Source organism: Dendrobates tinctorius, unplaced genomic scaffold, assembly GCF_039654945.1.
Source record: "Dendrobates tinctorius isolate UK_male_01 unplaced genomic scaffold, ASM3965494v1 ptg000180l, whole genome shotgun sequence".
In the NCBI taxonomy this organism is placed as follows: domain Eukaryota; kingdom Metazoa; phylum Chordata; class Amphibia; order Anura; family Dendrobatidae; genus Dendrobates; species Dendrobates tinctorius.
Genome location: NW_027361847.1, coordinates 570201 through 583197, shown reverse-complemented (window position 1 = coordinate 583197; position 12997 = coordinate 570201). Strand labels below are relative to the sequence as shown.

Here is a 12997-nt window from a genome sequence, read left to right as displayed (position 1 = left end):
CTTTCACTAGGGGAAACCCTGTCTGACCCTCAACTCAGGGTTTTTGCTGATGGTGCAAATGCCTGAGCCTCCACCCTTTCCTTATCTCCTGCTCAGCCCTAAGCTTAACCCTCCACCCAGTGAGGAGACAAACCACCAAAGCCCCAAACAATAAAGACAGGGAGAACTTAAACTGCACCGCGCTGCATACACACAGGACTATACAGTAATGTGAAGAGCACAACAAAACACAAATATGGGAAGGCGAGAAGGTAACAATGGATCATATGACACCAGATATGAATCTCTCTCTTTCTCTCCAACACCTCCACTCCAGACCGGAACCACTTGGTATGACACACAAGCTATAATCGGCGACGCCCATAGGCCAGCACGACTATTTAAAGACCGTGGGTGTGACCAAGCATCCAAACTGATCTCCAGCTAGATTAACCCCCGATAGCCTGAGAAACTCAAGCCGGCACCACTGAGGCTATAGTGGACGGAGGTGGAACTACCTCTGCCTGCCGGACGCTGTGGTGTGAATAGCGTCCGACATGACAGTACCCCGTCTTCTACGAGGGACCCCAGGGCCCTCAAGACTCATAGGACCCGGCTTGTCCGGATGACGACGGTGAAAAGAACTGACCAGCCGATCTGCATGTATGTCCGAGGCTGGTACCCAAGACCTCTCCTCCGGACCATACCCCCGCCAGTGTACCAAATACTGAAGAGTACGGCGCACTACTCGAGAGTCCACTACCTTGGAGACCTCAAACTCTAAATCGCCATCCACCATGACCGGAGGTGGCATCGGCGTCGTGTCCACAGAGCCTACCACCTTTTTCAATAAAGCCCTGTGAAACACGTTGTGTATCTTGTATACTGCAGGAAGTTCCAACCTATAAGCAACTGGGTTAATGATGGCAGCAATCTTAAAAGGCCCAATAAACCTTGGACCCAATTTTAAAGATGGAATTTTGAGTTTTATATTTTTAGTCGCTAACCACACCCATTCACCCACACACAGGTCCGGACCTGGCACGCGTCTACTATCAGCCACCAGTTTGTACCTCGCACTCATGCTCAACAATCGCTGTTTCACCCTCCTCCAGACTGATGATAATTGAGCTCCTAGCTGGTCCTCCTCCGGGATGCCCCCCGAGTCACCCTGACGTAAGGTACAAAATTGAGGATGTTGACCGTAAACACAAAAGAACGGAGACTCTCCCAATGACTCTTGACGGTGATTATTTAACGCGAACTCGGCCAGAGGAAGGAAAGTAGACCACTCCTCTTGGTTGTCGGACACAAAGCATCGTAAATACTGCTCCAGATTTTGGTTCATGCGCTCAGATTGACCATTTGACTGTGGATGAAACGCCGATGAATGTGACAACTTGATCCCCAAACGTGAGCAAAAAGCTTTCCAAAACCTCGCAACAAATTGAGTTCCCCTATCAGATACTATGTCCGACGGAACTCCGTGGAGTCTGACCACCTCCTGCACAAACACCTGAGCCAACGTCTTCGCATTGGGCAAGGAAGGCAATGAGATAAAATGCGCCATCTTTGAAAATCGGTCAACCACCACCAGGATGACCGTGTTCCCCGCCGAGACTGGCAAGTCAGTGATAAAATCCATGGAGATTTCTGTCCATGGCCTATTAGGTACCCCCAGAGGCTGTAGCGTGCCAGCAGGACGGGCTCGGGGCGACTTGGCCCTGGCGCACGTGATGCAAGCTGCCACGTACGAGACCACGTCCTGCCGGATTTTGGGCCACCAGAAACAACGCGATACCAGCTCCAAGGTGCCTTTAACCCCTGGATGACCAGCCAGTACTGAGTCATGATGTTCCCTCAACACCTTAAGACGAAGATGAAGGGGTACAAATGATTTGTTGGCGGGAAGTCCTGGCGGTACCTCCTCTTGGGCCTTGGCAATCTCCGCCTCTACCTCAGTCGTGAGAGCCGAAACCACTACACCTTCCTGGAGGATGGGTACCGGCTCTTCCCGAGGTTCTCCCCCCGGAAAACACCTGGACAAGGCATCCACCTTGGTGTTTTTAGCCCCGGGACGGTAAGTCACCAGAAAATTGAAACGTGTAAAAAACAATGCCCAGCGAGCCTGCCTAGGAGACAGACGCTTGGCCGACTCCAGATAGAGCAGGTTCTTATGGTCGGTGATGACTGTGACCTGGTGAGCCGCCCCCTCCAAGAAGTGTCGCCATTCCTCAAAAGCCAATTTGATGGCCAACAACTCCCTGTTGCCGATATCATAATTCCGTTCGGCCGGCGACAGCTTCTTGGAGAAGTAGGCGCATGGATGCATATCGCTCAAAGATGAGCCCTGTGACAGTACTGCCCCCACTCCCACCTCAGACGCATCAACCTCCACCACAAAAGGTTTAGACACGTCCGGTTGCACCAGAATGGGGGCTGAAGCAAAACTGTTCTTCAGACGCTCAAATGCACGTATCGCCACCTCAGGCCAGCTCGCCAGATCGGCACCTTTTTTTGTCATGTCCGTGAGCGGTTTGGCTATAGTAGAAAAGTGTTTTATAAATTTCCTATAATAATTAGCAAACCCAAGGAACCGCTGGAGCGCTTTCAGATTATCAGGCCTTTCCCATTGTAGCACCGCTTGCACCTTAGCGGTGTCCATTTTAAACCCTGCGGCGGACACAATATATCCCAAAAAAGGCAACTACTGAACAAAAAATAAGCATTTTTCCAGCTTAGCATAGAGCTTATTCTCACGGAGCAACTGTAACACCTGCCTGACATGCTCTAAATGAATGTCCCGGTCGCTCGAATAAATGAGGATATCATCCAGGTATACAATCACAAATTTCCCCAGGACATGAGCAAATACGTCATTAATAAAATGTTGGAAAACAGCAGGCGCGGTTGTCAACCCAAATGGCATAACCAGGCTCTCAAAATGACCCTCAGGAGTGTTAAAGGCCGTCTTCCACTCATCCCCCTGACGGACCCTTATGAGGTTATACGCCCCCCTGAGGTCAAGGTTGGAAAACCACTTTGCCCCCGCCACCTGGTTGAACAAATCAGGGATCAAAGGCATCGGGTATGGATCACGGATCGTAATCTGGTTTAACTCCCGGAAATCCAGACACGGCCGTAACCCCCCATCTTTCTTCTTAATGAAGAAAAACCCCGCTGCTACAGGCGAGGACAAAGGCCGGATGTGTCCTTTGCTCAGACTCTCCGCGATGTAGTCTTTCAGAGCTTGTCTCTCTGGACCAGAAATATTAAACATCCTGGCCTTAGGTAATTTGGCCCCGGGTTTTAACCTAATAGCACAGTCATAGGCTCTATGTGGAGGCATTTCTGAGCAACCTTTCTCAGAGAAAACATCCGCGAAATCCTGCAAAGCCTCCGGAAGGCTGGGCGTCACGGCGGACACACATGTGGCCAAGCAATTGTCCTGGCAAAAACCACTCCATTGGACTATGTCCTGAGTATTCCAATCAATCACCGGGTTGTGCCTGGACAACCATGGAAAACCCAGGACCATTTGTGCTGGGAGATTACGGAGGACCCTACATGTAACCCACTCAGAATGTAGGACCCCAATGTGGAGTTTCACCTCAGCCACAAACTCCGTAATCTCCCCCTGAGGGAGGGGAGCGGCATTAATGGTAACCACCTGAATAGGATGAGGGAGTTTTTCGATCTTAAACCCGCCAGTGCGTGCAAACTCCTCATCTATGAGATTGGTGGCGGAACCGCTATCCACAAACACTGATATTGGTAGCTCTCTGCCGCAATAATAACCTTGGCAGGGAGCATACATTGAGATACCATCATGGAGGATATGCATACGCTCAGTGGGGTCTCCTCCATACCCACTGAGCTTAGCAGTTTTCCGCCGGTGTGACCTTCTTTGGTAGCACAGGACAAGCGTTAACATAATGATTCCTTTTACCACAGTAAAAACATGCTTCGGGCTTCCTGAACCCAGGAACGCGAGGCTTAACCTGTGACACCCCCGCAATTTGCATAGGTTCAGTGGGCTCAACTGCAGCAACCACACTTGCACCCCTGCTTTCCCCCAGGGGTAGCGTCTCCTGTGCCCCCTGACGCAAACGGCGATCAATACGTATAACCAAACTCATGGCAGACTCCAACGATGCAGGAGTCTCATACATCAGGAGGGCCTGTTTAACTCTTCCTGAAACCCCATGAATAAACTGACTCCGCAGCGCTGGGTCGTTCCACTGTGTGTCTACTGCCCAACGGCGAAATTCTGAGCAATAGTCTTCTGCCATATGTTCCCCCTGATGGAGGGCGCGGATTTTAGATTCTGCTAGAGCTAATCTGTCGGGATCATCATAAATGAGCCCGAGTGCAGAAAAAACATTATCGACAGAATGAAATGTAGCAGAGTCAGCTGGTAAGGAAAATGCCCATGCTTGGGGGTCCCCACTCAGTAATGATAACACCAGGCCCACCCGCTGAGCCTCATTACCTGAGGAGACCGGGCGCATGCGGAAGTATAACTTGCAGGCCTCCCGAAATATGACAAATTTGCTGCGTTCCCCTGAGAATCGTTCTGGCAGCGGGATCTTCGGCTCTGCACCGACACCTGCAGATGCCGTTTGCACCTTCGCTACTACCAGGCCCTGCTGCTGAACTGCCCCTTTCAACTGGGAGACCTGTAAGGACAGCGCCGCCAACTGGGATCCATGGACTCCTGAAAAATGTAGGCCGATTATAATGTCACGCGGGGCTTAGGTCAACTAAGGCAGAAATACCCGGGGCCCCTGTGGTGTCCCTTTCACTAGGGGAAACCCTGTCTGACCCTCAACTCAGGGTTTTTGCTGATGGTGCAAATGCCTGAGCCTCCACCCTTTCCTTATCTCCTGCTCAGCCCTAAGCTTAACCCTCCACCCAGTGAGGAGACAAACCACCAAAGCCCCAAACAATAAAGACAGACAGGGAGAACTTAAACTGCACCGCGCTGCATACACACAGGACTATACAGTAATGTGAACAGGGCAAAACAAAACACAAATATGGGAAGGCGAGAAGGTAACAATGGATCATACGACACCAGATATGAATCTCTCTCTCTCTCCAACACCTCCACTCCAGACCGGAACCACTTGGTATGACACACAAGCTATAATCGGCGACGCCCATAGGCCAGCACGACTATTTAAAGACCGTGGGTGTGACCAAACATCCAACCTGATCTCCAGCTAGATTAACCCCCGATAGCCTGAGAAACTCAAGCCGGCACCACTGAGGCTATAGTGGACGGAGGTGGAACTACCTCTGCCTGCCGGACGCTGTGGTGTGAATAGCGTCCGACATGACAATTGCCCAATCCCCACTGACTGTGATAGATACTGTGAGACTTGGAGAGACTGGATTGAATTTCAGGAATCCGATGCCTACCGTCTTACGTCAGACTGATGTGACCCACCCTTTTCTGCGCTGCTTTTCTTCTCTGTCCAGGTTGTGCTCCGCGTTGGTTCGTGCCTGGCTGCACGATGTATGGTTTCCATTGGATTTTAGTAACTTCATAACTGTAATACTGATGGCCTAAAATGTTCCCTTCCCTCCATTTTCTTCCTATAACTTGATGTCTTATTGGACGTTATACTTATATTCTATGATATAGTGATGCTGATATTGTCCTATTCTTTTTTTTGTAATTGAAAATTATTTAACCTTTCAATGAAATTGAATTTTGAAAAATCTTACCGATCAAAGTGGTGTACTCATTTATGCTGAGCAATGTTTATTAACACATAAAAAACACATAATTACAGTTTATTTCCTGCATGCCTTCTCTCGTGTTTTACAAGATGTGATTTATATATAAAAGATTTCCCACATTCTGAACATGAATACGGCTTCTCTCCTCTGTGAATTCTCTGATGTCTATCAAGCACTGAACTATCTCTAAAGCATTTCCCACATTCTGAACATGGATATTGCTTCTTTCTAGTATGAATGTTCTGATGTCTATTAAGATGCTCTTTATCTGTGAAGGACTTCCCACATAGTGAACATGAAAATGTTTTTTCTCCTCTGTGAACTCTCTGATGTCTAATAAGACTCCACTTCTCTGTAAAGCATTTCCCACATTCTGAACATGAATACGGCTTCTCTCCTGTGTGAATTTTTTGATGTTTAATAAGACTCCCTTTACACGCAAAGAAATTCCCACATTCTGAACATGAATATGGGCTCTCTCCTGTGTGATTTCTCTGATGTCTAATGAGACTCCCTTTATATGTAAAGCATTTCCCACATTCTGAACATGAATATGACTCCTCTCCTTTGTGAATTTTCTGATGTGTAATAAGATTCCCTTTCAAGGCGAAGAACTTCCCACATTCTGAACAGGAATACGGCTTCTCTCCTGTGTGAATTTTCTGATGTGTAATAAGACTCCCTTTATCTATAAAGCATTTCCCACATTCTGAACATGAATATGGCTTCTCTCCTGTGTGAATTCTCTGATGTGTAATAAAATTCGATTTATTTCTGAAGGACTTCCCACATTCTGAACATGAAAATGGCTTTTCTCCTGTGTGAATTCTCTGATGTATAAGAAGATTCCCTTTAACTATAAAGCATTTCCCACATTCTAAACATGAATATGGCTTTTCTCCTGTGTGCATTCTCTCATGTATATCAAATCTTGACTTATATGTAAAGCATTTCCCACATTCTGAACAGGAGTATGGCTTCTCTCCTTTCTGTTTTCTTTGTGTAAAAAAATCTGAGCTTGTATTAAGTTGTTTGTCACACTGAAATCTTGTATCCACGTTGTCACCTGGAATTGTGGTAACAATGTGAGATTGCTCAGGAGAGGGTTCCTCATGATTAGGAGGAGTATAAGAAAGTGAAGTGCTATGAAGTCCAGGAGGTCCATGAAGGGTAATGAGGTTTTCTCCATTAGACTGCTTCCCGATATCTTCTTTTTTACAATTTAGTGATAAACCGTTATTCTCACAAAGATTTCCTATGAGGATGAAAGAATGAAACCAATCACATCTAATCTACAACACAAAAGAGATTTCTAAATATATTTTATGGAGCTTACAATGAAAACTCCAGACAGTGAAAAGACCGGTAATAAGGAAGACAAGGACATGCAACTTGACAAACGGTAAGGTTTTTAATATTAAAGTTAGGAATATCACAATTACGGTCACTGTGAAGAGGTGGGATGGCTTTTGCATTTTTTGATTAAAAAACATGATAACTAAGTCCGATATATTATTTTCATGCACTATTGCTATTTATTTACTTTAGGGTATTCAATCATTATGTTTCTATATTTGGTTTTCTTCGGTACAGTGGCCAGTGTGAACACGCTGCTTGCTCACCAGTCTAGATTGCAGTTCATACCTTTTGGTTTTCATTACATGTCATAACATTAGTGTGCACAATGCACAATGATGAGTAAAGTGAATAACACTTATAAACTGGTCACAATGGCACAAGTCAGGCAAGGTTTCATGGGTTTACCATGACAGAGAGGAATCACAAGACCACAATGTCTGATTTCTCCTACTCCTGCACTGATTAGAAGCACTTCACCTTCATATTAAACAGTGTAAGTTTCTTCTAGCAGTGCAGGAGTTAATCTGCTCTGTTGAGAGCTCCTGGGGCAGTAAGGCTCTTAGCTGTGCACTGTTAGCCACTCCCATCTCCTATATAATCTGGGTCTTGGCTAGCACTCATTGTCAGAGTTAGCTTATGCAGCATGGCTGGAGGTTCTTGTTGGTTGTTGTTATTGGAAAAGGCGTTTGGTGGATTTATCTGTGACTGTTGCTAGGTTTTGTGTAATAATCCCCTTTTTTTTATCTTACTTTGGTTTTTCCCCATCCTCCACGGCCATTTTCCCGGAGTCCACCGCACAGGAGGAAGCCATGGAACTGCTGGGGGCTCCGGCCCTTCATAAAATGTTGGCAGATCCCCCCTCAGCACCGCCAGACACAAGACAGGGCAGCGGCAGCACCGGACACAGGTCAGCGGCGCGCCAATAAGGTAAATATGCATTATAAGATGCACCCCTATTTTCCCCCAAAATTTTGGGGGGAAAAAGTGCCCCTTATAATCTGAAAAATACGGTACGCTTTTTTGGTTGCTGCAACATTGTAATAAATTGCAAAAACGGGCGATAAAAAGATCGTATCTACCCTCACCCAGCCCAATATTTTTTTATTTTATTTGTTTTTAATCTTTAGATAATTTTTTCACCACTTGAAAAAGAACCTAGAGATGTTTGGTGTCTGCAAACTCGTAATGACCTGGAGAATCATAGTTGCGGGTCAGTTTTAGCATTTAGGGAACATGCTAGAAAAAATAAATAAATCCGAAAAGCAATTGGTGAATTGCACTTTTTTTAAAAAAAATTTCACCGCACTTTGTATTGTTTTCCCAGTTCACAACATGGTAAAACCAATGATGCACCGTAGCTCAAAAGTAAAACTCATCAAAAAAAAAAAAAAGTTATACCTCTGGGAAGAAAAGGAACAAAAATCTGAAACACCAAAACAAAAAACTCCGTCTTGAAGGGGTTACAAAATGAATCCCCCCTTCCAAAAAAATGTTGTTTTGGCCCAATTTTTAATTTTCACAAGGTAAAAAAGAATGTGGCAATACCTCCATATGTGTCTGTACAGTACTGCTTAGCCACATAGCGAGACTCAGGAGGGAAGAAGCACTATTTGACTCTTGGAGAACAAATCTTCGTAGAATAGTTTGCGGACTCCATATACAGAGCCCCTAAGTGGCAGAAGAGCAGAATCCCCCCTCAAGTGATCCCATTTTAGAAATTATTACCCTTTGGGAATTTATCTACAGGTGTAGTGACAATTTTGACTCCATGGGTTTCTCCCGGAAACAAGCAGCAATGGATGTTGCTAAATGAAAATATGCCATTGTAGTGACCATACATTCTAGTACTCGGTACATTGTAGTGAATGTACACTGTAGTGCCCAGTACATTGTGGTACCCAGTACATTGAAGCAGGGCTGTGGAATCGGAGCTCTTTTTGGTGGAGTTGGAGTTGGTATAAAATGGACTGACTCCTAAAATATATAATAAATTGGGTACAGTAGTTCAATGCAGAATGTGCTGAATATTTTTTCATAGGAATTTGGGAAAGTTATGAAATGTCCTATAAATGACTGTTCTATTCCTGACCTAAGGCTACATTCACACACAGCGTTTTTGCTGCGTTTTTTCAGGATACGTTTTTCAGCTGCAAAAGCAGATCAGCTTTTTAAAAAACTGCATCACCTGAAAGGTTTTTGAGCTATTAGATAATATTTTCAATAGCAAAAGCAGATTAGAAAAACACCGCACAAACTGACATGCTCATTCAGCCCAAAAACGGATCCTCACAAAACGATGTGTCTGAATGTCATATCTTGAAACCCATTGACTTTGCTGGGATGCCCAGAGTCACTACATTTTACTGCAAAAAAACGAATCCGCAAAAACGCTGTGTGTGAATCATGGCCATAGCCAGCGAGGGGCAGCATCCCCCCCTTAGAAGCAGGGGCACGCACCTATCAAAACTCACTTGTATGCTGCAGTGTTCCCGTCCTGCACCTGCTCCAGACTGCAGGGGGCAAACTCCCCTCCTCTGTCCTGTCTTCTGCTATCTTCACCAGAGAGAGGAGGGGGAGGGGTGCCTGCCCTGCACAGGATCCGATTCCTGGGCCCCGAGCTGGAGAAAGTGAGAAAGTTGTGCACACGCTGCAGCTGGCAATAAGAGAGAGACTGCAAGAGGGACATGCTGGAAATCTGATTGGAAAAGTGAGGAAATTGGTTATTGCCGCCAGAACCCCTAAAATTGATTCCATCTTGAAGAGATCAAGCCACTCGGTGGGGCAGCACTTATTTAATGATTGAGCGATTGCTTGAGCTGAAACCGTTTCTTATAGATATGGCGAACCCTCAGGTAACCCTAAATGAAGGTCAATGGACACAGGTGGCTGAATTGAAGGAATTGCTTAATCACCTATTTACCGTGACTAAAAAATTACAAGCTGAGGATTTAACTCCTGGCATTTCATGAGGGAGTGGAAGAACTTGCTATTTTGCTTGTCCCAAAGAGGAGGTTTAATCGCAGATGGCATTTCTGCTTCAATGAAACGGAGAGAGACACAGCTATTGGAAAATAAAATTCTTCTGGCAGCTGTTTATGTGGACCCAAGTCATCGTATACTGCTTGATGATCAACAGCTTACTAAAGGAAAAGAAGCTCTGACTGAGGTAGCAGTTAGGATGAGTGGCCTACAGGAGGACTGCCAGGCGCAAGAGAACTTGGGTCCTGACAGTGCTACTGCTGCCATATCTTCATCCTCATCAGATGAGGAGTTTGACTTTGACAAGTATTTGGATGACATGGAGCAGGCAAAGCGTTGCTGCAAGGAAAAGGATTTCACTCCGACTCCTATAGCAGCAGATTGACCAGATTTCAGCAAAGTGTTTCACTTGCTCTCAAAGAAATAGAAAAATTCAACAGTTCATCAAAACTGACATGTGCATGTGGCAATCCCTTTATACCCGGAAATTGTTAGAGATGTTCCCATGTGGTTACGGCTTTGCCTCCAACCCAAGTTACTGTAGAGAGGTTGTTCTCTGGCCTTAAGATTATTAGGTCAGATTTGAGGTCATCTATGAAGGAGGATCTGATGGAGGCAATTCTATTTCTCAGAACAAATTCATAGACTGCACAAATGTTATTTAGTATGTTTTTGTTGAAAACTGTTTTTTGCCACTTACATAGTTTATTACATAGTGTATTACATATTTACAATTTATTCGTTTTTTGTGTTCTAAAGTTGTATTCCAATAAATATTTATTACGTTCTATCTAAATATCTTGATTATTGTATCATAGAAATGATTAAATGTCTGATGTTCACATTGTACTACAATACATTTTTCACTTAAATATAAGCAATATATGTTGGAGTCGGATTCGTGGAGTCGGTGTAAGGGAAATTGAGGATTCGGAGTCGCAGGTTTGGCTTACCGACTCCACAGCCCTGCGTTGAAGTGCCCAGTACGTTGTAGCGCTCATACATTATGCACAGCTCGTGATTCTGGAGATATGCACCCTGTAAATTATGTGGGCTCTCCTCGCTACACTAATACCAAACATGTGGACACTAACTGTGGCTTAGGCACACTGTGGGGCTCAGGAGGAGGGGTACTTGGAAGCACAGATTTTGCTGGATTTCATTTGGTGGGAGCCACGTCACTTTTCCAGAGCCTTTGTGTTACCAGTAATGTGAACGCCCCCAATATTTCTGTTAACAAATGAGGAACCTGAGTGGGGGCTTGTTTTTTTGTGGGTTGTGTAGAAGCTTTTATTTATTTATTGATCCATAATTTCCCTCAGGATCAATAAAGTGTACCGTATCGTTTTATCGGTGGCATTTTGGGGTACAGAACATTTTGGATGGCATTTATCCTGCGAGGCTCTACGCTGAGCACTTACATCGGGGTTTCCATCTAAATCTACAAAATATGTGATTCAGATGACATCCCCGAGAGATCCATTCACTATAATGAGGCAGCAGTTACTGTCGACTCTGTTCAATGGTGTCCTTCTTTTCAGAGGTGCACAACACTGGTCGATCGTGTTTTTATATAAACCTAAAAAAAAAATAGACAACATCGGATCTTAGGACGTCCACAGTGCCTCCATCTGCCTCAATATCGGGAATCTTCCGGCGGAGTTTCTGTCTGAATCTCAAGCTCAGGTCATTTATATGACAGCACAGGACTTGTGTAAGAAAACATGTAAGTAAACAATGGAATATTAAAAAGGTATCATCAGGAAAATGAAAAATGTGCTTTCTAAATCATTAAGAAGATGTGAAGACAGCCCCATTATTCATTGGCGCACCCGCGTCATCACCGGACGTTTCTGCTGTGATGTGGACAGCGTAGAAAGCCTCACTGCACCGGAGACTTTTACACGATCACACCGGTCATCATCGACATACGCCGGTCATCATCATCACACGCTAATCATTATTACATACCTGTGGAAACATCTACCGGAATCTCCTCCTTCCCCACACTCACATATGGCTGAAATGTCTCCCCATATACAGATCCGGTACAGGGCTCAGCGTCGTCTACCTGATGATCCTCCGGGACATTGTGATTTTCCTGTGGACAGTCCTGGGGATACAGAGGACGGGGACATCTCTCTGGTGGATTTCTTTCCATAAGTCCATCTGTAGGAAACACACAGTAACAGAATACAATGGCATATAAAAGTTTGGACACCCCTGGACAAAATTACTGTTATTGTGGACAGTTAAGCAAGTTGAAGATTAAACGATATCTGAAAAGCCTAAAATTAAAGATGACACATTTCCTTTGTATTTTAAGCAAAAATATATTTTCAGATTTTATATTTAAAAAAGGAAAATGCAAGTTTGGGCACCCTGCATGGTTAGTACCTAATAGCACCCTCTTATGTAAGTATCACAGCTTGTAAACGTTTTTGTAGCCAGACGAGAGTCTTTCAATTCTTGTTTGAGGGATTTTCATCCATTCTTCCTTGGAGAATTCCTTCAGTCCTGTGAGATTCCTGGGGCGTCTTCCATCCTCTGCTATATTGAGGTCTCGCCACAGATTTTCAATGATGTTCAGATCAGAGGACTGTGAGGGCCATTGTATAACCTTCAGCTTTCACCTTTTGAGGTCGTCTATTGTGGATTGTGACGTGTGTCTAGGGTCATTATCCATTTGTAGGAGCCATCCTCTTCCTCTTTTCACCGTCAGCTTTTTTACAGAAGGTGTTATGTTTGCATCAAGAATTAGTTTCATTGAATACCACCGGAGAAATGTTCCCCGTGCCGTTGGCTGCAACACAACATCAAAGCATGATTGATCCACCCCCAAGTTTAATTTTTGGCAAGATGTTCTTTTCCTCAAATTCTGTGCCTTTTTTGTCACAATTTCGTTGTCAGAAAACCCGGGGCCAGGGGATAC

The 12997-nt window shown here is 44.9% G+C and overlaps 1 protein-coding gene across 1 annotated transcript in view; it reads right to left on the bottom strand.

Moving 5' to 3' along the window:
- LOC141054919 (uncharacterized) overlaps positions 1 to 12997 on the bottom strand; it is a 205864-nt gene that overhangs the window by 171165 nt on the left and 21702 nt on the right. The window contains 2 exon segments of the mRNA XM_073551813.1: positions 5779 to 6982; positions 12037 to 12234. Of these exon segments, the coding sequence (XP_073407914.1) occupies positions 5779 to 6982; positions 12037 to 12234 (1402 nt within the window).